This window comes from Ranitomeya imitator, chromosome 1 (assembly GCF_032444005.1).
Source record: "Ranitomeya imitator isolate aRanImi1 chromosome 1, aRanImi1.pri, whole genome shotgun sequence".
NCBI classification, from domain to species: domain Eukaryota; kingdom Metazoa; phylum Chordata; class Amphibia; order Anura; family Dendrobatidae; genus Ranitomeya; species Ranitomeya imitator.
Genome location: NC_091282.1, coordinates 1,179,825,115 through 1,179,849,234, shown reverse-complemented (window position 1 = coordinate 1,179,849,234; position 24,120 = coordinate 1,179,825,115). Strand labels below are relative to the sequence as shown.

Sequence of the window (24,120 nt, the reverse complement as noted above, 5' to 3'; positions counted from 1 at the left end):
GGTACTCTTCTTATATTCATCTTCTGACTGCTACTCTTCTTGTATCCATCTCCTGACTGGTACTCTTCTTGTATCCATCTCCTGACTGATACTCTTCTTGTAGCCATCTCCTGACTGGTATTCTTCTTGTATCTATCTCCTAACTGGTGCTCTTCTTGTATCCATCTCCTGACTGGTATTCTTCTTGTATCCATCTCCTGACTGGTATTCTTCTTGTATCCATCTACTGACTGGTGCTCTTCTTATATCCATCTCCTGACTGGTGCTCTTCTTATATCCATCTCCTGACTGGTACTCTTCTTGGATCCATCTCCTGACTGGTACTCTTCTTGTAGTCATCTCCTGACTGGTTCTCTTCTTATATCCATCTCCTGACTGCTACTCTTCTTGTAGCCATCTCCTGACTGGTTCTCTTCTTGTATCCATCTCCTGACTGCTACTCTTCTTGTAGCCATCTCCTGACTGGTACTGTTCTTGTACAAATATCCTGTCTAGTTTTCTTCTTGCATACATTGCTTGATGTCTTTTATGTTTTAAAAGAGTCATGGTGGCATAGCTAGAACCATGCGGTCATGGAGTCGTAGCTCTTATATCTGACTGACATCTCTCTGAGCGCAATTTTGCCACAGTTGTAGAGCTATGAAAAGAGGAACAGGCATGGTATCAGCAATGACTTTATGACCCTGTACAGTTCTACCACCGCCCCCATGACTCCAGGTATTGAATATACACACCTCGGGCTGATATTAAAGTAATTTTTCTTCCACAATAACAAGTATATTATTTTACCAAGTGTGTGCCATATATTTGAGCGAAAAAAAAAAGATGATGGCAGCTAGCCCTTTAAAAAAAAATTTTCTGGACAGAAATTAATTAGTGTATGGTTACGTTAAAAAAGATAAATGTGTGTTCCAAAATTAATTTTCTGCATTATAATTAGGATACTAATTAAAACATGAGCACGAGATTCTCCTGTGTCTATAAAATTCCAGCGTAAAATCTTTAAAATAAACCTTTGACACGTTTGTTCACTGGCTCACAGGGCAACACTATAGGGCAGACCTGCACTGCTTAAATTAGCATTATTAAACAGCTTAATGAATTAATGCATGCAAATAATTATGCAGCATACTGTATATGATGGATTTGTCATATTTAATAAGCCTGCGAGCCTTGGGAAGTTACGTAGGTTGCATCGTACTGCCACCTTCTGGCCATTGCTGGACAGGTTCACCCAGAAGAGACAGTAACTCAAACATTGTAGTAATCACAAAATATAGTTCACAAATTTATCACAACTGGCTGCCTACGGTGAGACACGGCACAGCTGTCAGGGCAGAAGACGTTTACTAACTGATTGACATGCTGCCATCTATCTGATTTATATGTGGCATATGCTGCTTCTCCGACTTATTCTTCCAATGCTCCAAGTAGATGATATCTTCATATTCCAGTTTCTGATAGATGATGGTGCATTTTTTTACTTCACGCAGAGACATCTCTCTATATAATTAGAGTCTTTGATTTCAATGGAAAAGATATTGAAATGATGCGACTGAACCCCGCGGCGACCTGTTAACACTTAACCCGCACTTCGACATGATTATCTGCATCTCTACGTACACTTCCATCGTATGTGTGGATGACGTGCTCAGCTTCAGACAAAAAGCTAACAGCCGGCTGCAATGACTGGGATTAGTGCTCTCCCTACCTGTGTAACCCCTTATTACCCCATATCCCACCGCTAATCGGGAGTGGGAAGAGAGTGGCCAAGTGCCGGAATAGGCGCATCGTACAGATGTGCCTTTTCCGGGGTGGCTGGGGGCAGATGTTTTTAGCCGGTGGGGGGGAGGAACAATAACCATGGACCCTCTCCAGGCTATTAATATCTGCCCTCAGTCACTGGCTTTACCACTCTGGTGGAGAAAATTGCACGCCAGTTTTTTCTGTGAGTAAACCCTTTATATTAGCAGCTAGAGCTCCCAAATTTTGCACACATACACTACTAACATTATTAGTGTGGAATATGCAAAAACAAAAAGGTGATATGACATGGTTTACTGTATGTAACCATGTCTCATATCATTTCAAAAACCTGACCTGCACATCCAAACATAGACTGAGTGTGAACAGGTGCTGAACCCAGAGTCGCCAACTCGTATATAGTTAAATAAATAGGGCAGCACACTGCAGCGCCAAAACATGCAAACTTGAAAAAACGAAATTTGAACTGCATTACTGCACTAGAAATATGAAAAATGAGAGCTTTTAGCGCACAAAAATGGCCAATTTTATGTGTACCTCGTAGCCACGTTAAGGCATCTCTCTTATACGAGGTCCTACGCTTGACCTACCTCACTGAGAATAAACGTCTCCATCTGAATGGGTACATGTAGAAACCTCTTCTTGGACTCAAATTCTCTCTCTATGTGGAGGGGTATTGGACCTACTATAATTAAAACACCTGAAGCTAGGAGGCGGGGAGTGCACGATCAGAAGGCTAGAGAATACATTTAAAAAAAAAGAGGTTTCTACATGTACCCATTCAGATGGAGACGTTTATTCTCAGTGAGGTAGGTCAAGCGTAGGACCTCGTATAAGAGAGATGCCTTAACGTGGCTACGAGGTACACATAAAATTGGCCATTTTTGTGCGCTAAAAGCTCTCATTTTTCATATTTCTAGTGCAGTAATGAAGTTCAAATTTCGTTTTTTCAAGTTTGCATGTTTTGGCGCTGCAGTGTGCTGCCCTATTTATTTAACTATATACGAGTTGGCGACTCTGGGTTCAGCACCTGTTCACACTCAGTCTATGTTTGGATGTGCAGGTCAGGTTTTTGAAATGTATTCTCTAGCCTTCTGATCGTGCACTCCCCGCCTCCTAGCTTCAGGTGTTTTAATTATAGTAGGTCCAATACCCCTCCACATAGAGAGAGAATTTGAGTCCAAGAAGAGGTTTCTACATGTACCCATTCAGATGGAGACGTTTATTCTCAGTGAGGTAGGTCAAACGTAGGACCTCGTATAAGAGAGATGCCTTAACGTGGCTACGAGGTACACATAAAATTGGCCATTTTTGTGCGCTAAAAGCTCTCATTTTTCATATTTCTAGTGCAGTAATGCAGTTCAAATTTCGTTTTTTCAAGTTTGCATGTTTTGGCGCTGCAGTGTGCTGCCCTATTTATTTAACCATGTCTCATATCATGTCGGGTTTGGTAAGGAGTTAGGAAAAGCCGGCAATTGAATTACCGGCTATTCTGCTATCTAGCACTGTATGAAATATAAATATATATATACTAGATGGTGGCCTGATTCTAATGCATCGGGTATTCTAGAATATGCATGTCCACGTAGTATATTGCACAGCCCATGTAGTATATTGCCCAGTGACGTAGTATAATGCCCAGTCACGAAGTATATTGCCCAGTGACGTAGTATATTGCCCAGCTACATAGTATATTGCCCAATGACGTAGTATATTGCCCAGTGACGTAGTATATTGCCCAGCTACATAGTATATTGCCCAGAGACGTAGTATATTGCCCAGTTACGTAGTATATTGCCCAGTGACGTAGTATATTGCCTAGTGACATAGTATATTGCCCAGCTACATAGTATATTGCCCAGTCACGTAGTATATTTCCCAGCCACATAGTATATTGCCCAGTCACGTAGTATATTGCACAGCCACGTAGTATATTGCACAGCCCATGTAGTATATTGCCCAGTGACATAGTATATTGCCCAGTCACGTAGCATATTGCCCAGTGACGTAGTATATTGCCCAGCCACATAGTATATTGCCCAGTCACGTAGTATATTGCACAGCCACGTAGTATATTGCCCAGCCACATAGTATATTGCACAGCGACGTAGTATACAGCACAGAGCCACGTAGTATACAGCACAGACACGTAGTATACTGCCCAGTCACGTAGTATACTGCCCAGTCACGTAGTATATTGCCCAGCCACATATGTAACAGGTTAAAAAAGACTTAAAATAAAAAATAAACATATACTCACCTTCTGAAGGGCTCTTGTAGTCCTGTCGCCTGTGTGCGGTGCACGCGGCAGCTTTCGGTCCCAGGGTTGGATGAGCACAGGACCTGTGATGACGTCGCGGTCACATGATCGTGACGTCAAGGCAGGTCCTTCTCGCATAGCATCCTTGGCACCAGAACCTGCCACTTGCACTGATAGATATTGCACTGATAGATATTTTTACTATTGATGCTGCATATGCAGCATCAATAGTAAAAAGTTGGTCACACAGGGTTAATAGCTGCGTTAATGGAGTGTGTTACACCGCGGTCCATTAAAACTGGCATTAACCCTGTGTGAGGGCTGACTGGAGGGGAGTATGGAGCGGGCACTGACTGCGGGGAGGAAGGAGCGGCCATTTTGCCGGCGGACTGTGCCCATCGCTGATTGGTCGTGGCAATGGTCGTGGGCGTTTTGCCACAACCAATGAGCGACTTGGATTTCCATGACAGACAAAGGCCGTGACCAATGAATATCCGTGACAGACAGACAGAACGACAGACAGAAAGACGGAAGTGACCCTTAGACAATTATATAGTAGATGTGTGTCAATGATAGAATATACATCTATATACATAATTGTCTAAGGGGTATTTCCGTCAGTCTGTCTGTCCTTCTGTCACGGATATTCATTGGTCCTGGCCTCTGTCTATCATGGGAATCCAAGTCGCTGATTGATCGCCGCAAAACAGCCATGACCAATCAGCAACGGGCACAGTCCAGAAGAAAATGGCCGCTCCATACTCCCCGCGGTCACTGTCCCCGGTGCTCCGCTCCCTGTAGTCACTGTCCCCGGCGCTCCGCTCCCCGCACTGTGTCCCCGCCGCTCCGCTCCCCGCACTGTGTCCCCGGCAATCCGCTCCCCGCACTGTGTCCCCGGCGCTCCGCTCCCCGCATGCTCCACACTCCCCTCCGGTCACCACTAACACAGGGTTAATGCCGGCGGTAACACATTCCGTTACCGCTGCTATTAACCCTGTGTCCCCAACCTTTTACTATTGACGCCTATGCGGCATCAATAGTAAAAATATGTCATGTTAAAAATAATAAAAACAAAAAAAAACCTGCTATACTTACCCTCCGCCGCCTTTCTCGCTCCTCTCCACGCTCCCGGCACCGCTCCATTGCAAGCGGCAGGTTCCGCTCCCGTCCCAGGGCTGGTGTGGGACAAGGACCTGCTGTGACGTCACGGTCAATCATGTGACTGCGACGTCATCATAGGTCCTGCTCACACCAGCCCTGGGACGGGACCGCAAGCTGCCGCTTGCAATGGAGCGATCCCGGGAGCGTGGAGAGGAGCGAGAAAGGCGGCGGAGGGTAAGTATAGCAGGACTTCAACGGGCTATAGGTAAGTATATGTTATTTTTTTTTTTGTTTTTTTTTAAGTCTCTATACTACGTGCCTCTGTGCTGGGCAATATACTACGTGGCTCTGCTATATACTATGTGGCTGGGCAATACGTGGATGGGCAATATACTACGTGGCTGGGCAATATACTACGTGGCTGGGCAATATACTATGTGGCTGGGCAATATAGTACGTGGCTGGGCAATATACTACGTGGCTCTGTGCTGGGCAATATACTACGTGGCTGGGCAATATACTTCGTGGCTGGGCAATATACTATGTGGCTGGGCAATATATTACGTAGCTGGGCAATATACTACGTGGCTCTGTGCTGGGCAATATACTATGTGGCTGGGCAATATACTACGTGGCTGGGCAATATACTTCGTGGCTGGGCAATATACTATGTGGCTGGGCAATATACTACGTAGCTGGGCAATATACTACGTGACTGGGCAATATACTACGTTACTGGGCAATATACTACGTGGCTCTGTGCTGGGCAATATACTACGTGACTGGGCAATATACTACGTGGCTCTGTGCTGGGCAATATACTACGTGACTGGGCAATATACTACGTTACTGGGCAATATACTACGTGGCTCTGTGCTGGGCAATATACTACGTGACTGGGCAATATACTACGTGGCTCTGTGCTGGGCAATATACTACGTGACTGGGCAATATACTACGTGGCTGGGCAATATACTACGTAGCTGGGCAATATACTACGTGACTGGGCAATATACTACGTGACTGGGCAATATACTATGTAGCTGGGCAATATACTACGTGGCTCTGTGCTGGGCAATATACTACTTGACTGGGCAATATACTACGTGGCTGGGCAATATACTACGTGGATATGCATATTCTAGAATACCCGATGCGTTAGAATCGGACCACCATCTAGTGTATATATATATATATATATATATATATATCTATTCTATGTGTAGACATTTATTCTATCTATTCTAACCTGTCAGTGTGATTTTACTGTACACCGCACTGAATTGCCGGCTTTTCTATAGAGCACCGCTGAGTATTTCTCGCAAGGTACACTGCTGGTCCGTGTGTAATCCGTATTTTTCTCGGGCCCATAGACTTTCATTGGCAGATTTTAATTTTTGGAGGCTAAATACGGCAGAGAAATATATGGCTGAGGCTGATGGAAGCTGCTCCATAGAGAAACATTGGTGCAATGCGTTGTTTTTGCGCCTCTCCCTCGTCCGTATTTCTCTCTAGTGTGACCCCGGCCGTAGACATAGGGAGTCGGCTCCCTCTGTCACCTCTTTCCTTTTGCAGTTTGGGTAAAGAATTGCACTGTAGTATATAGGCGATCAACCTCAAATAGTTTTAGATGCCCTTGCAAAAATGAAAAAAAAAAAAAAAGAATGTTTAAAAAAAAAATGTAGAGGCGCATTCTTTTTTTTTGTTAAAGGGAATCTGTTAACAGGTTTTTGCTATGTAATTGTCATGAGTGTGTCACATCCTCCTGGGAGATCTGGGCTTAGAAAGTCATTATTAAGCATTGTGAATCGCAGGTCATCCATTTAGCCTGTGTGTTTCGCATCCCAGATTAAATGGATTTTGTTTTCTTTGGTGCTGAAAAGGTTATCAACACTTTCAATGCTGTTTTGAAACATGCAGCTTCATCTCTCAGCTGCTCCTGATCCTGTCATTTCCTCTCTCTATAATAACTGGTCAGGCTTTCTCTTCCTCGCCAGTGAAAGTTCTACTTCCTGGTTCCTTGGAGTCGCTGTGCAGAGTTGGAGATCGTTGTTGCTGCTGGAGATTGTTGTGTGTCGTTCTTGGGTGTATGCTTTCCTCATTGTCCTATTCATATTTGGTTTATACGTTCCTCCCCTCCCCTATATACGTCTCTGCTTTTGGTGAGTGTTTTTGTATGTCAGAGGCTTTTCTGTTACCCCTGTGTGTCTTATGAGCTAGCATTTCTGTCCTGGGCCACCTAAGGGAGGGGGTGGGGACAGCTTAGGATATATCAGGAGAACAGTAAGGCAGGAGGCCCAAACCTCCTCACCTTCAGAGGTACCTTTGGAAACAGGGATACTTAGGGCCCCGGCCTTAGGGACAGTAAGAGACCATTTCCCTATCTCATGTACAGTCACAGCGTGACACTAATTTGCAGCAGTTGTGATAATGTCACAGTTTTCTCTGCTGCAGATCTAGCAGAGCCTAGCTGTTGAGCTGTGCTTAACCCCCACGCACTCCACAGCTCTCTGTGTATATTGTGTAATGAGAGAAAGCAGCTAATCAGTAGAGTGGGGGCACGGCTGGACCAGGAGGCACAAGGACAGTCGTCCTGTAGTCATTATTTCTTGCTAATGAAAGACTGATTTTATTGAAACAGCAAAACACAGCTCAGTAAGTGACACATCATTGAAATCAGGGTCTGTGCCCCTACATCATGGTGATTTCAGATTACATAGCAGACACTTATTGACAGATTACCCTAAATCTTTTATTTAGTTATCAGGAACATGAGCACTGTGCATAAATTAAAATGCTTACGCACCGCTTCTACCATTCCCAGCACTCCTCCAGCCCCTTTTTCGGTGCCATGTGACTGCAGTTCTGACAAGTGGAGTCACTCACTTTGAGTCTCTCATACACTTATATTGAGAAAGCAACTAACAGTCTGAGCTTACTTACTAGTGAGAAATCAGCTCATTTCATGCAGCAGCTGCACTGGACATGAGAGAAGTCAGTGATAAGTATTTTAATGCACGCAACATTATTGATTGTAAAGGAAGGGGTTAATTTAAAGGAATTCCGTAGTGTGCCTTTAATCAGTACAAGCATCCCCTAGTGGTAGAGCAAGTATGTCATACCCAGTGCTGCTCTATAAAATGTATAATCTAAAGTAAAACAGCAATAATATCAAAGCGAAGATGCAGATTTCCTATTAAAAGGGCTGTTTTATATTGACAACCACTTTGTATATGACAAATTTGGGCTAACGATGAACATTATGGATGGAGAGTACTCCACTCTAAAGCCTCCCTCATGTGCCCGATCAGAGAGCCTCCACTAAGGCTACGTTCACATTAGCGTTCCGCTAATGTGCGTCGCTGTTGCGTCGGCAACGCGCCCCTATGTTTAACATAGGGGACGCGTGCGTTTTTTTGTTTGCGTTTTTCGACACGTGCGTCGTTTCCGACGCTAGCGTCGGACGCAAGAAAATGCAACAAGTTGCATTTTTCGTGCGTCCGATTTTCGTCAAAAAACGACGCACGCGTCGCAAAACGCAGCGTTTTTGCGTGCGTTTTTTGTGCGTCGAGCGTTGCGTCGCCGACGCACCGGCGCGCAACGCTAATGTGAACGTAGCCTAAGCAGGTTGTTGACCATTCATTTGAGAGGCTGACGTGTAATACTACATTTGTCCTGAAGTGGCCGCTGCAAGGAAAATGAGCAGCAGATGACAATTTTCAATGAGCAAAATCAGCTCCTCCCCCTATGCAAATATCCACTTCAGAGAGGAAAAGGACTAGAATTCTAGTAGCAATCCTAAAAATCAATGTTAAATCTTTTATCGAGCCATGATTTGCACTGATGTGGGGCAAACGCCCAGAAACATGTGTTTACAAAATGGAGTTTCTGGTTTGACATTTTATCCTACTTCACGTGGCAAGGCTAATTAAAGGGGTAATATTGACTTTTAGGATTGCAACATACAGTAGATTGCGCTAAAATTCCAGACCTCTTCCTCTGTGAAGTGATTATTTGCATTTTTAAAGTTCTAGAGTGCCAGTCCATGGCCTATAAGTCTCCTTACACCAGCTTGGCACTCTTAGCTATTCACCATAGTAGTGCTCATATAAAATTGGATGAGACAACAGCACTGCCTCTCCTTGGGATCGCGTGACACTTATGTCACGTGAGCCCTGCGCCCAATCAGCACTGGCTCCGATCTCCCTGCCTTCGGAGGAATCACATCCATCGGTGCCGACTCTGGAGGTGAGTATGAGCGTTATCATTTTACAAAAGGAAAAAAATGGGTATTGAGAAGCAGATTGGCAGAGTAAGGGAAAATCCCTTTAAGAGAGAAATTAGAGAGAAAGGTGGAGATAAAGGTTAGAGGAAGCCACCATAGAGATAAACAATGTCAGCCTTCTTTGTGGCTGCTAAGACAACTGTGTGCAGTATGTAGTGAGATACTCTCATTAACCATTTACAAGCAGCAATGTCCTCTTATTTTATCTGGGCTGCATAATTCTTTGACATCCCATTACATATAGTAATAGAAATATTTGGGCTGATTTGTGTTTTGTTGATTCGTTGCCCATTGGATACAAAGATAAATTTGTCACAAGTTCACAATAAATCCTTATAGATACAAAGCTCCGTCTAGCTTCCCCTCTTACCAGATTTTGGGCAGACTGTGGCAAAATGAACATCAAACTTGTGTTGTGTCATCTTGGGGGAAATCACCTAATTATTTATTTTTTAATGTCTCGAATCTGAGAAAAGTTTTATAATATTATCCATTGTCACTTTTTTGTGTGTTTTTCTCAGAAAGTCCTCTTTAATTTACAAACTAACTTATGGCATGTATGGGGACCCTGTTACAGATTTTGCATTGGAATTATTTATTTATTCCACTGTCCTGAGCAGTAAAATATGTAAAAGCATTGTAAGAGTTCACTATCCCATTGCAGGTAGTGGCAGCATCACTGAAGACCTGAGCTGATTTATACTAAAATTGGCATGCTGATTCCAAAAATGTAGTCAGTTTTTTTCTAGCACGTCAAGTTTTTGCTACACAACTTACCTGCCAGAGAAGCACAATTGCACTGATATCTGTAATAAGACTTGTTATCTGATTACAATTCGACTCATATAGAGCTACGTGGCAACTTGTAAGAGTAGTCACAACTTTGTCATGCCTATTTCTTATATATTTCATTTTTTGTTCATATTTGTACTACTTAAAAAAAAATTTTAGGTACAGTAGTTTACATAGTTTTGAGAAGACAAAAATCCTATAGTTCAAAAACTTGACGTGATAGAGAAAAACTGAGATCATTTCTGGATTCAGCATCCAAAAATTAATTAAGAACAGTTGTCTGACCTAACTCTTAAAAAATTGTGTTCCCCAGTGTTATTATAAACACCTGATAAGCATTGAGCGGCATCCAGTTTACAAATTCTTACCTGCAGTATGGATGGGATCCTAAGCCTTTAAATGTATAGTCTTCCTGTGTGCCAATATGGATCTCTCGAAAAAGTATATCAGAATCCCACCTTAGACAGTTAAGGCCTGACCGACTTTTCTTCTCGACACCTCGATATTCTGTTGCATTGTCATAATAGTAGCAGCGCTGCCTTGGATCTACAAAACAAAACAGGCACAGATTTAAAAATAATGAATAGCAGCTCTTAAATTGGCTTTTCATACATAAATGGATAACGAGAGAGACAAGTTTTTGTTTAAATGGTCATGGTCATTTTAACAAAGTTAGACATTCTACATTGTCAATGTTCATACTATCAAAAATATAATATATTTTTTTTACGACCAAAGATTTAGAGTGAAAATTTGAAGCACAGTACATGCCATGTTGATATTTTGAAAACTTTTAAAAAAGTTTTTACCAGTGGGTCAGAAGCCATAAGAACAACCGAGAGGAACAAACAGTAGAAGATTAGCCCTGCGTAGGATTGTGCATTTATATAAAATTTTCATCAAAATGAGTGGCATACCTAAGGCTGGGACTGACTTGTGCCATGCAACATAAATTCTCAAAGCATGCAAACAAAAGCAACTTGGGTCTCATGGAAGTTTACTGCAAATCAATAGCTTAATTGTTAATAAGTCTCATGCAACTTGCATTGAAGTCTACATCATGTGAGTCGCATGGGACTTGCGACAGAAAATCCAATACATTTGAAAAAAAATTGCGAACCTGTGCCACAGTCATGGTGGGTCACAAGCCGCAATACCACACTATAGGAAATCATTAGATGTAAAGTAATGACATGAACTGTACGCCCTACCAGAGCTCAAGGGAGGCGCTCATGACTCAGGATGTATGTTAGGTCTGAATTTTGGGTACTAAGGGGATAATTGGGAGAAGTGTTGGCGTGAGTGGTAATTTGAGGGGAGGGATATTGGAGCAGAGGAGACTTTTGTGCTTACCTTATTGGTGGGTAGTTGAGTTTCACTTGGGGGGTATAACAGGAGGGGTCACTGATGGGACGTTCTTTCTTCAGAGTTGGACTTTCTACCCGGTACATTGTCAGTTTTACTTTACGATGTCCCAGAGTCTGACTCTGACTCAGAAGAAGAAGGACAGACTTCATCCGGCAATGATGTGAGTGATGTCACATTATCATAGATGTCAAGCGACGGCTGTTGTGAAGATTCCTCGTAGTCAACCTGGTAAGTCATGTGGTTTGCATTCACCTAGAGCAATTGTGTCGGATGTGTAGTTAGGTGAGTGGACTGTTAATAGGAGTACGATGGATTCTAGTCTGAGTGTTGGTAACCGTGTGAGTGCTGCCGATGTTGCCATGGAATTCTTTTGCATGATTAGGGGACTTTTTCACCGGCACCAGGGGGCAAGGCCTAGTAGTGTACAGCAGGGTAGTGCTACGAGCTATGGTCAGTGAAACAGTTTCTGAACTGGCTCCCGATGGCATCACAGTGAATATGATCCGTTTGGATGATACAGTTAGGGGTGAAGTTTATGTGTGCTTTGACGGCCCTTCAGGTGCTCATTTGAAACAAGAGGTTTGGGAAAAATACGGAAAGATGAATATGTTGACTTTTTTCTCTGTTACTGCTTGAGAAATTAAATCTGGATAGAATGAAGCCTGATGAAAGTAAGAAGGATGAGCAGGAACGGAGGCGGTATAGCCTAATTCTACAGACGTTTCATGATTGGCTACAGGTGTTTACCACATCGGCCAGTGGAGCGCCCCCATGGGCAAGGGATACTCGGTATCGGGTTCTTCGGTTCTCAGGGGGATGTTACGGTGGCTGACCCGGTCCGTGGTCCTTGGGACATCTGTTTTAAAGGGAAAGGTCTTTAAGGGGAATGTTCATGGCGCCACATGTGGTATTCGGTCAGGGTGACCGACGCTGCTTTAAGGGGTCCTCTGGGGTGATGTTATGGCAGCTAGATGGTATACCTTCCCATAGGTAAAGTATGTCCCCATGGCTTCCCAGTGTGTAGATGGTGGATGGTGAGAGGCACTGTGAAGAACGAGGACACAAGGCTGCAGTCTCTTTACCTTTTACTGAAGGTTTCAGCATCCACAGTCCAGAGCACCAGATCACAGGGCAGACACATTAGCTGGTTTGGAGGCAAGTCCAGAGTCCCCTTATCCAGGTAGAAATCAGTAGCCTTCCTCTAGCGCCGTGGTGTTGTAGTCCCTTACTGCTAAGCTTCTCATAAGGTCCTCACAGATGGTGTAGATGTTATGTCTCTCTCTCTGTCCCCCAGATGGATAGGACAAACCTGTATGACTGGTGGTTTGAGGCGTTTTACAGGGACTCTATCATGCCCCAGCCTCTAAGCTGTGCCACCTTGCCTCCTGGTATAGGGGCAAACAGGTAACGTGAAATTAGCTGTCCTGACGGTCTCTGGAGCAAGGCATAGAGGACTGTTGCTCCCTCGGTGTTCCAGCTACCGGGATCCTGTGCCTCAGAAGGAGGCAGCCTGTGTAGGGCAGAACTCCTCCTGGTATCCACTCCTTTGCTATGACTTCTTCACCCTCTCTACAATACAATTCTCTTTCAGTGTCTCTTTCTTAGAAGCTGCCGCACTTAGGGCAGAAACAGCTCCGTGTCCTTCTGTCTCAGCCTCTGACAGGCTCCCACCCTTGCCAGGGACCAACTACCTGAGCCAAGCTCAGCCAGCAACTGCCTAACTTCCTCCCCAGGCAACCAGTTTTACCTAAGTGTGAAGAGTGCCATAATAAATAGGAGCATAGCTCCCCCTGGTGGCCTGGAGTGTGAAATGTGTTGCATGTTTGTGATACCTGGATTCGATTGTCCCTCTTTGCCTCCAAATGTAACATCACTCCCCCTTAGAGGAAAATGACATTACTGCAATGAGTTTGTGAGCCACTCACTGTCCATGACTCCAGTGTCTTTAACAGAAGGCAACTGTGCAAACTAAGGATCCCTTTAACATGGGACCCCTTTTAGAAATAACCCTGATCGGGTTCAAAACTTGGAAACCTCCTTGAACTGAGAACCCCTTTAAGGCATAACCCTAATCGGGTTCAATAAACTTAAAAACAGCAACAATCAATTCAGGAACTTGCAGCAAACAGTTAACTATGTACAGTCACATTCATCTTTTACTTTCTCTTATGCTTGGAGGGGTCTACCAGTGACTCATCAGCCTGCAGCGTGGCACAGTCAGGGGTCGCGGTAAGATCAGTCACTGGAGCTGAGTCAGCAGCTGTGGCAGGAGCAGTTGCAGGAGCGGGAGTCGGCCATCGGGGCAGGGTCGTTCCTCATACCTGCTTCAGATGCGGTCCCTCCGGTGCTGGTCTGCTCTGTCTCCGCTAGGGTCTGGAATGCTGGTTGCAGTGCCTTGTGCTGTGGCGTTGTCATCTCTGCTTGCAGCATCTCGCTTTCCGGCAGGGCCTTGCTTTCTGGCTTCAGAGCGCCGGAACTTCTTTCTTGCTCTGGACCTGACGAGGCTGCCGATGGACGTCTGGTGAGGCTCCCGATAAAGGTCTTCTTCCACCCGGCCACAGTGCTCAGCTGCATCCGCAGGAGTTGGTCGTTGAGCTCTTCCACCTCCGCTTTCAGGAACTCCAGGACCTCTGGTGACGGCTCACTGCGGCTTCCATCCTGGTAGCTGGGGGAGTCCTCGGCTTCCACCCCACGCTCCGGGTCCTGGCCACTCGCTATCTTGGCCTCATGTTCCTTCTTGCTGGGTCCTCATCTCTTTCACGCTCTCTCCTTCAGGGGCGGAATTTCTTCTTTCTCTTTTTTCCACCATTCAGGATCAGGAGGCAGATCTCTGTTGCTGATGGACATGTCCGCATGTGACAGTAGTACTTGGAGTGAGCGGCCATTATTTTTCGCACTTTCAGCTCACGCCCACGTTGTTATGTCTCTCTCTCTGTCCCCCAGATGGATAGGACAAACCCATATGACCGGTGGCTTGAGGCATTTTACAGGGACTCTATCATGCCCCAGCCTCTAAGCGGTGCCACCTTGCCTCCTGGTATAGGGGCAAACAGGTAACGTGAAATTAGCTGTCCTGACGGTCTCTGGAGCAAGGCATAGAGGACTGTTGCTCCCTCGGTGTTCCAGCTACCGGGATCCTGCGCCTCAGAAGGAGGCAGCCTGTGTAGGGCAGAAATCCTCCTGGTATCCACTCCTTTGCTATTACTTCTTCACCCTCTCTACAATACAATTCTCTTTCAGTGTCTCTTTCTTAGAAGCTGCCGCACTTAGGGCAGGCACAGCTCCGTGTCCTTCTGTCTCAGCCTCTGACAGGCTCCCACCCTTGCCAGGGACCAACTACCTGAGCCAAGCTCAGCCAGCAACTGCCTAACTTCCTCCCCAGGCAACCAGTTTTACCTAAGTGTGAAGAGGGCCCTAATAAATAGGAGCATAGCTCCCCCTGGTGGCCTGGAGTGCGAAATGTGTTGCATGTTTGTGATACCTGGATTCGGTAGTCCTTCTTTGCCTCCAAACGTAACATCACTCCCCCCTAGAGGAAAATGACATTACTGCAATGACCAGGACCCTGGGGCGCTGCACCAGCGTCATTGGTGAGTAAGCTCCTGACAACGGCTCGACATTGATTTGCTATTTGGATTCTGTTGGTCAAGCATACCGCATTCATGGTGGTACGACATGGCATCGTTATGATGAAAGTTTAGGCAAAGGAAAGCAGTGTGTCCAAGTTGAGGTGGGACCATAAGGATATCATTTTGTGGTTACACTTGATGGCAGCACCCAGTTCGTCACAGTCTTTTTCTGGGAGCACTGGGGGTGCTGCTAATACAGCGGTATCCTCGGCAGTTCACAAAAGGGCCCGTTCTGGTAATTTAATGAATGGGAATGCCGTTCCTGGTAATCCTGTAAATTTAAACATGAATGTTCTGGCTGCGGAGGATCCTACAGCCACACTACGTGCTTCAAGAAAGGAAAAGGAAAGTCAGGCAAGGCTTCTGCAAAAAGAGATGACACCAGTGAATATAGATCAGATGATGTTGTTTCTAAACAGGTATCTGGATAGGGATATGGCTGTTATGGTTTTAAGATTCCTTTATATGTTTAATCATATCTTGTGCAACTGAATAATTTGCTAATTTGCATTCGGACCATATTCACTTGGTTGTTGTTAGGGACAAGTTTAAAAGAAGGTTGCTCTTGGCAGCATGACAGGATATTTTTTGGAGCCTCTTTGGTCTTATTTGCAGGTTTCTCCATTGAGGGAGGTTCTTAAGAAGGAACCCAACAAATTCAGGTTAATACACCATTTGCATATCCTTCTGTCAATTTAGTTAATCATGGAATCAACCTGGATTTGATGCTCGTTTTGTATGTATCTTTTGATAAGGCAGTGAACAGGCTACGCAAGCTTCCAGTCCATCCGGAGAGTTTTTATTTGCTAGGTTGTTTTTGAGATGGTTGCTTTTAGTGGATTATTGTTTACCAATGGGCTGTTCACCGATGGGCTGTTTGATCTCGTGTTCCTACTTTGAAAAATTTAGCTGTGCCATTGAATGGGTAGTAAATGAGGAATCTGATGTGGATTCTGCTTTACACTAAGATGATTTTTTTGTGTATCGGGCCGGCTGGTTCCCCAGTTTGTTCCTTGCTGCTGAAAAGTGGCTTCTCGATTTGGTATTACTTTGGTCCCTGAAAAAATGGAGGGCCCTTCAATGGTTTTAATGTTTCTAGGTGTTAAATTGGATGCTGTTAGGATGGAATGCCGTCTGCCACCAATGAAGTTACTAGATTTAAAGGTTTGCAGAAGGATAAACAATTGCGACTCCGTCAATCACAATCTCTTTTCGGTAAACTTAATTTTGCTTGTAGAATCCTGCCTATTGATAGAGGTTTTTCGAGGAGATTTTCTCAGGCTACGGCTGGTAAAAAACATCCTTTGCAATTTGTAAGACTGAACATGGAGCACAAGGCGGATTTGGCAATTTTGGCTTTCATAATGAAAGGTCAGTGTGGTTAGATAAGGTAGTGTCCAACATTGACTTGGTTTTCTTTATGAATGCGTCTGGTTCTTGCAGTTTTTGGGCCTATTTTGATAGACAATGGTGTGTGGGGGAGTGGTCAGAAGCATGGAAAACTACAGGTTTGATTAGGAATCTGGCTTTGTTGGAAATAATTCCTATTGTGGTAGATTTAACCGTTTTGGGATGCTGTACTCATGAACAAGAAAGTGAGCTTCTTTTGTGACAATTTGGGTGTGCTACATTATATAAACAACTTGTTAGCTGGATCGTTACTGGTTTTGTTTCTGGTTACTGGTTTTATGCTGCTCATGTGCCTGGTGTGAAGAATTTAATAACTGATGCATTGTCTCGCTTCCAGTGGGATTGGTTTTGGGAGCTAGTGATGCGAAGCAGCTGGAAGCCATATGGCCCCATTGGTTGTGGGATCTTGTTTCCGTTCAGCCTTGAGTTTAGTGAAGATTCCGTCATTCCGGGAACCTGGTATAGGTAGGATTCAGTCGGGCAGCAAGTATCGGACGATGATCGCCCATTTTTGTTGTGTAAGACTGACAGAGCTTTTGAGCATGATTTATCATTTGCAGTGGTATCTGGTAGAATAGCAGGTTTGGCCTTTTCCTTTCAATTGTTCGAAAGGAATGACGCGACAAAGGACTTCCTGGTTCACCTAAGGTTGAAAACACTTTGGAACACTAATATTGTAAGGGATTTTCAGCATCTGGTATCTTTTAAAATTTTAGGTCAGCTACTATGCTGTCTCATGGAAGTGTGCAAGTTGGAGTATGAATATCGTTTATTTGGGACGGCTTTTATTTTGGCACTTTTTGGCGCCTTTCGGGTGGAACAGGTTGTGAGCAACAATGTTATGTGTCATGGGGGTTTGTGATCAACGATGTATTATGTTCTGAGGATGTTATTTGAGATGTTCGAAGACTGATGTAGCTGATAAAGGTTGCTTGGTGGAATTGTGGGGAGTAAAAGGCATCTTTAAATGTCCAGTGAGATTGGTTTCTTAATTTTTGAAGTTGAGGGGATCCACTCTGGGTTCCTTTTTGATACAGCAGGATGGGTCTATTTTGTCAATTTACCAATTTTTTGCTAATTTTTTGGACCGGTTTTCTAGATGTGGCGGACTTTGGATCTCATTCATTTCGTATTAAGGTTGCAACCGAGGCTGCAGGCTGAGCGCAGGATTTGTCACTGGGAAACTGCCAAATATTGGTCCTACATCAGACCACACATGTTATAAAGAGAACTGTTTTTGTGGATTGTTCTTTCTTTTAAGTCAGGACTTATTGCATCTCTTCTTTTTTCTTGTGTTCCAGGAACTCATCTCTTGGTCTGGGTGTTAGGTCATTCTTACGTTTACTGGGGTTTGTGCAGGCCAACACAAGACTGGTGGGACGTCAATTGAGTCTCTCCAGAGCCACCTCATTGGTGCAATGGACCGGTATCAGGGGCTTTATTTGGAATAGGGTAATGCCAGAATTGCACTTTCATATTATTTTGGAAAGGCCCCGGATTTTTTGGTGCTGCACGCAGGCAAGAATGATTTGGGCACCAGAACGTATACATGAAATCAAGTACAATTGCCTGAGGCTCTTGTCTTTCCACCCGGGATTGGTGTTTGTTTAGTCAGACATTGTCACGTGCCTCTCATAGAAAAGTGGGAGGTAGGTTGAAAAGATTAAAAAGGCCCATAACAAGGGAGGTTTCCCATTTCATTGTATGTCTCGGGGGAAGTTGTGGTACTGCACCATACTTTGGAAGTTCCTTTCCGGGAATTTCTTAGGTCTAATGGAATCCATTTGAATACGATTGGTATGATATTTGGGATTGAGCATTAAAGGAAGGGATTGACAAGGCTTGTGTTTGTGGTGGGTCTCGCATGCATAAGGGGTCATGCTTGCTTGCAGTGGCACAAATGGAGGGCGGGATTTAGGAGGTTAATTGTACTGAAGGATGGGGGGAGCCCAGGGAGGGTTGGGTGACTCCCATGTGCAACAAAGTTCTTACAGAATTGTAAGTGGGTCCCTGCTGGGCTAGGCCTCAGTGGGATATTTTGGCTTGGGCAACATTTAGCCAGGTGCTCCCGAGCTTGTGCACTGTGTCTAAGGGAGGTGTGGAGGAGATGTTTTGCTGTGGTTAAAAAAATTGGTTGAACCTTCAATTCCTCCCTCTCACCTTTCTGGTGGTCTTAATCCAAGGCAATTAATGCTGTTTAATGTTTCCTATATGTTTCTTATATAATGGTTATTCAAGAAATGAGGCTGCTGTGGTAATTATTTCCAACATCACACAGTGAGGTGTTTTTATTGATTAGATAACGGATCAGGGCAGAATGGGTCCACAGATTTAGTATTGCGGTCACACATTACAAAGTCATGCAGCACTGCAATCTCAGAGTGGAGTGACACATGTATCTATGTAGCTGCAGCATTTATAAAGTACCTGTCGGCTCTCAAAACATGTCTGTTAGGGCAGATGTAGACAAGTATATGTTTTCTGATCCAAGAACATCGGATCGATTATGCAAATCACCCTCTGATCTAAGTTTGATCAAAAAAGTGTAAACATAGTGTGATCTGAATTGCTCAAATGAGGAGAAGATGGAGAAAAGAATTTCTCCATTTTCTCAGTTATGTCAGTCCGTGGAAATTGGACTCCACTCAGATATCACCTGAGCGTGGTCAGATGGTTTGTGCTGACTCATTAACTTGCATGGCTGAGTGAGATCGGAATATTAGATCAAACTTAGGCATGTAGCGATTTTTTTTTACTCGAACCAGCGTTGTCCGAGGAAAAAAATCTGACATTTCCACAGCACCATAGAATAATATTGGTCCAAGTACCAGCCGCTGTTTTGTCAGGTCGCACTCGGATAAAAAATACTCTCATCTTTATCTGCCCTTAAAGGGAATCTGTCACCTACTTTTTCGTATATAAGCTGCAGCTACCGCCATCAGGGGCTTATCTCCAGCATTCTTTAATGCAGTACATAAGCCCCCAATGTAACCTGAAAGATAAGAAAAATAAGTTATATTATACTCACCCAGAGGCATTCCCGCTGCGGTCCGGTCCAATGGGCGTCACTGTCCGGGTCCGCCACCTCCCATCTTCAAACGATGATGTCCTCTTCCTTGCTTCCTGTCGCGGCTCCGGCGCAGGTGTGCTTTACCTGACCTGTTAAGGGCAGAGCAAAGTACTGCAGTGCGCAGGCGCCGGGAAAGGTCAGAGAGGCCCAGCGCCTGCGCACTGCAGTATTTTGCTCTGCCCTCAACATGGCAGATAAAGTACGCCTGCGCAGGAGCCGCAACAGGAAGCAAGGAAGAGGACGTCATCGCATAAAGATGGAAGGCCCCGGACCTGCGACGTCCATCGGACCTGGACCGCACAGGACCGCCCCTGGGTGAGTATAATCTAACTTGTTTTTATCTTTCAGGCTACATTGGGGGCTTATCTACAGCATTACAGAATGCTGTAGATAAGCCCCTGATGGTGGTGGCCGCAGCTTATATGTGAAAAAGTAGGTGACAGATTCCCTTTAAAGAATAAGTGCACACGGAAACTATCCAAATCTGCTGCAAAGGCTGCTGCGGATCTAATTACAGAAAAGCAGTAGACTAGCTGCACATTTCACTCTCTGCATTGCAAAGGTTGAAATCTGCGGCATAAATTGCAATTTAAAATCTGCATCGTGGACAATTTCCTCTTGAATTTTCTCTGCAGCATGTGGGTGAGTTTTTCTGAAATCACTTGCAAGATGCTGCTGTAATACGCAGCAGATTTTTGTCTGGAAAATCTGGAGTTAAAATGTGCTGCGTGTATGGCCTGTGTGCACGGAACCTAAATAAATGTTTGGATTGCCCATGAAATAACAAGGCTGAATTGTCTATTTGCCTGTTCCTTTGTTGAATAAATTGACAACTAGGTGTTCCCATTCCACTTGGAATTTGTCAATTTATTTACACATTTCCAGGAGTAATAGCAGAGCATCAACGCAATGGAGAGATGTCAAAAATGATATTCAGGCATTGTATTTATCAGTTGTCTACATATCACTGTTTCAGAAAATGAAGCATTCCTCCCAGAAAATTATTACAATGGCACATGTTTTGCTATACACATGTTTATTTCCTTTGAGTGTATTGCAACAACACAAAAAAAAAAGAGAAAAAAAGGCAAATTGGACATAATTTCTGTTGTGAATTCCGCTCTTGGGCTCCCTCCAGTGGTTGTAAGTGGCACTTTTGTGAGTTCTGCTCTTGGGCTCCCTCTTGTGGTTTCTAGTGGTATGGCTGCTCCTTGGAGTTAGCTGTCATCAGCTGCCTCCACTTATCGTCTCTTCTGCTCGGCTATTTAGGTCTGGCTCTGTCTTCAGCCAGTGCCACTTGTAAATGGTTTCTGGTTGGATTCACATCTCTTTGGAGTTCCCTGTTATCCTGACCAGTTCAGCTAAGCTAAGTTTTTGCTTGCTCTTTTCTGTCCATAGTTTGTGGACTTATCCATTCTGTGCTTTCTATGTTTGTCCAGCTTATCCATGTGAATTTATTCTGTCTTGCTGGAAGCTCTGGGAGGCAGATTTGCCCTCCACACCTTTAGTCAGGTGTGGAGTTTTTTTTTGTAAACTCTGCGTGGATTTTTGTAGTGTTTTATACTGAACCCACAGTATTCCATCCTGTCCTATCTATTTAGCTAGACTGGCCTCCTGTGCTCATCCTGGTTTCATTCTGTGTATGTCTTTTCCCTCTCCACTCACAGTCATTATTAGTGGGGGCTAATCTATCCTTTGGGGATTTTCTCTGAGGCAAGATAGTTTTCCTGCTTCTTTCTTTAGGGGTAGTTAGCTCTTAGGCTGTGACGAGATGCCTAGGGAGCGTTAGGAGCATTCCAAGGCTACTTCTAGTGTTGTGTTGAGCTTAGGGACTGCGGTTAGTACAGTTACCACGTCCTTCAGAGCTCGTTCCATGTTGCTCCTAGACCACCATATCATAACAGTACAAGTGGCCAAAAATGAATTAAATGAATCTCAAAAGAAGGAAAAGAAAGTTCTGAACCATTTTTATTTCTTTGCTTTGGTTTGTCTTTTTTTTTCTTTTCCTCTTGATATCTGGGTGGTTCAGGATATATGCTTTGGCATGGATGTTCAGGGTTTGTTTTCTCGTGTGGATCAACTTGCTGCAAGAGTACAGAGTATCCAGGACTATGTTGTCCAGACTCCGGCTTTAGAGCCCAGAATTCCTACTCCTGATTTGTTTTTTGGGGACAGATCCAAGTTTTTGAACTTTAAAAATAACTGCAAATTGTTTTTTGCTTTGAAACCCCGTTCTTCTGGTGATCCCATTCAGCAAGTAAAAATCATCATATCCTTGCTGCGTGGTGACCCTCAAGACTGGGCTTTTTCTCTTGAAACAGGGGATCCGGCATTATTGAATGTAGATGCATTTTTTCAAGCGCTCGGATTATTGTATGACGAACCTAATTCTGTGGATCATGCAGAAAAAACCCTGTTGGCCTTGTGTCAAGGTCAGGAAGCGGCAGAGTTATACTGCCAAAAATTTAGAAAATGGTCTGTGCTCACTAAATGGAATGAAGAGGCTCTGGCTGCTATTTTCAGAAAAGGTCTTTCTGAAACCCTTAAAGATGTTATGGTGGGCTTTCCTACACCTGCCGGTTTGAGCGAATCTATGTCTCTAGCCATTCAGATTGATCAGCGTCTGCGCGAGCGCAAAGCTGTGCACCATATGGCAGTGTCCTCTGAGCAAAGTCCTGAACCTATGCAATGTGATAGGATTTTGACTAGGATAGAACGGAAGGAATTTAGACATCAGAATAGGCTGTGTTTTTACTGTGGTGATTCGGCTCATGTTATCTCTGATTGCCCTAAGTGTACTAAGAGAGTCGCTAGGTCTGTTACCATTAGTACTATACAGCCTAAATTTCTCTTATCTGTGACCCTGATTTGCTCATTGTCGTCCTTTTCTGTCATGGCATTTGTGGATTCAGGTGTTGCCCTGAACTTAATGGACTTAGAATTCGCCAGGCGCTGTGGTTTTTCCTTGCAGCCTTTGCAGAGCCCTATTCCTTTGAGGGGCATTGATGCTACACCCTTGGCCAAGGATAAACCTCAGTACTGGACACAGATGACTATGTACATGGCTCCTGCACATCAGGAAGATTGCCGTTTTCTGGTGTTGCATAACCTGCATGATGTTGTTGTACTGGGATTTCCATGGTTACAGGAACATAATCCGGTGCTGGATTAGAAAACTATGTTGGTGACTAGTTGGGGTTGTCGAGGAGTACATAGTGACGTTCCTTTGATGTCAATTTCCTCTTCCCCCTCTTCTGAGGTCCCTGAGTTTTTGTAGGATTTCCAGGATGTATTTGATGAGCCCAAGTCCAGTTCCCTTCCTCCACATAGGGACTGTGATTGTGCTATTAACTTGATTCCTGGTTGTAAGTTCCCTAAGGGCCGACTTTTCAATCTGTCTGTGCCAGAGCATGCCGCCACGCGGAGCTATGTTAAGGAATCTTTGGAGAAAGGGCATATTCGGCCCTCTTCGTCACCATTGGGAACGGGTTTCTTTTTTGTTGCTAAGAAGGATGGCTCCTTGAGACCCTGTATTGATTATCGTCTTCTTAATAAGATCACGGTCAAATTCCAATACCCCTTGTCTTTGCTAACTGATTTGTTTGCTCAGATTAAGGGGGCTAGTTGGTTTACTAAGATTGACCTCCGAGGGGCATATAATCTTGTTCGTATTAAACAGGGTGACGAATGGAAAACTGCATTTAATACGCCCGAAGGCCATTTTGAATACCTTGTGATGCCATTTGGGCTCTCTAATGCTCCATCTGTGTTCCAGTCTTTCATGCATGATATTTTCCGCAATTATCTTGATAAATTCATGGTCGTATATTTGGATGATATTTTGATTTTTTCCGATGATTGGGAGTCTCATGTGAAGCAGGTCAGGATGGTGTTCCAGATCCTTCGTGATAATGCTTTATTTGTGAAGGGGTCTAAGTGCCTATTCAGAGTTCAGAAGGTCTCTTTTTTTGGGTTTTATTTTTTCTCCCTCGTCTATAGAAATGGATCCTGTTAAGGTCCAAGCTATTCATGACTGGATCCAACCCACATCTGTGAAGGGTCTTCAAAAATTTTTGGGCTTTGCTAATTTCTATCGCCGTTTCATTGCCAATTTTTCCAGTGTGGTTAAGCCCCTTTACTGATTTGATGAAGAAAGGCGCTGATGTGACTAATTGGTCCTCTGAGGCTGTTGAGGCCTTTCAGGAGCTTAAACGACGATTTACTTCTGCCTCTGTGTTGCGTCAACCGGATGTTTCTCTTCCTTTTCAGGTTGAGGTCGACGCTTCTGAGATTGGGGCAGGGGCCGTTTTGTCTCAGAGGGAGTCTGATGGTTCTTTGATGAAGCCGTGTGCTTTTTTTTCCAGAAAGTTTTCGCCTGCGGAACGCAATTATGATGTCGGCAATCGTGAGTTGTTGGCTATGAAGTGGGCGTTTGAGGAGT

At 44.2% G+C, this 24,120-nt stretch overlaps 1 protein-coding gene across 1 annotated transcript in view; it reads right to left on the bottom strand.

Annotated features, from left to right (window-relative positions):
* Positions 1–24,120, bottom strand: part of HGFAC (HGF activator) — a 108,535-nt gene that overhangs the window by 24,095 nt on the left and 60,320 nt on the right. The window contains exon 8 of the mRNA XM_069745803.1: positions 10,571–10,748. Coding sequence (XP_069601904.1) covers positions 10,571–10,748 — 178 coding nt within the window. The remainder of the gene's footprint in view (positions 1–10,570; positions 10,749–24,120) is intronic.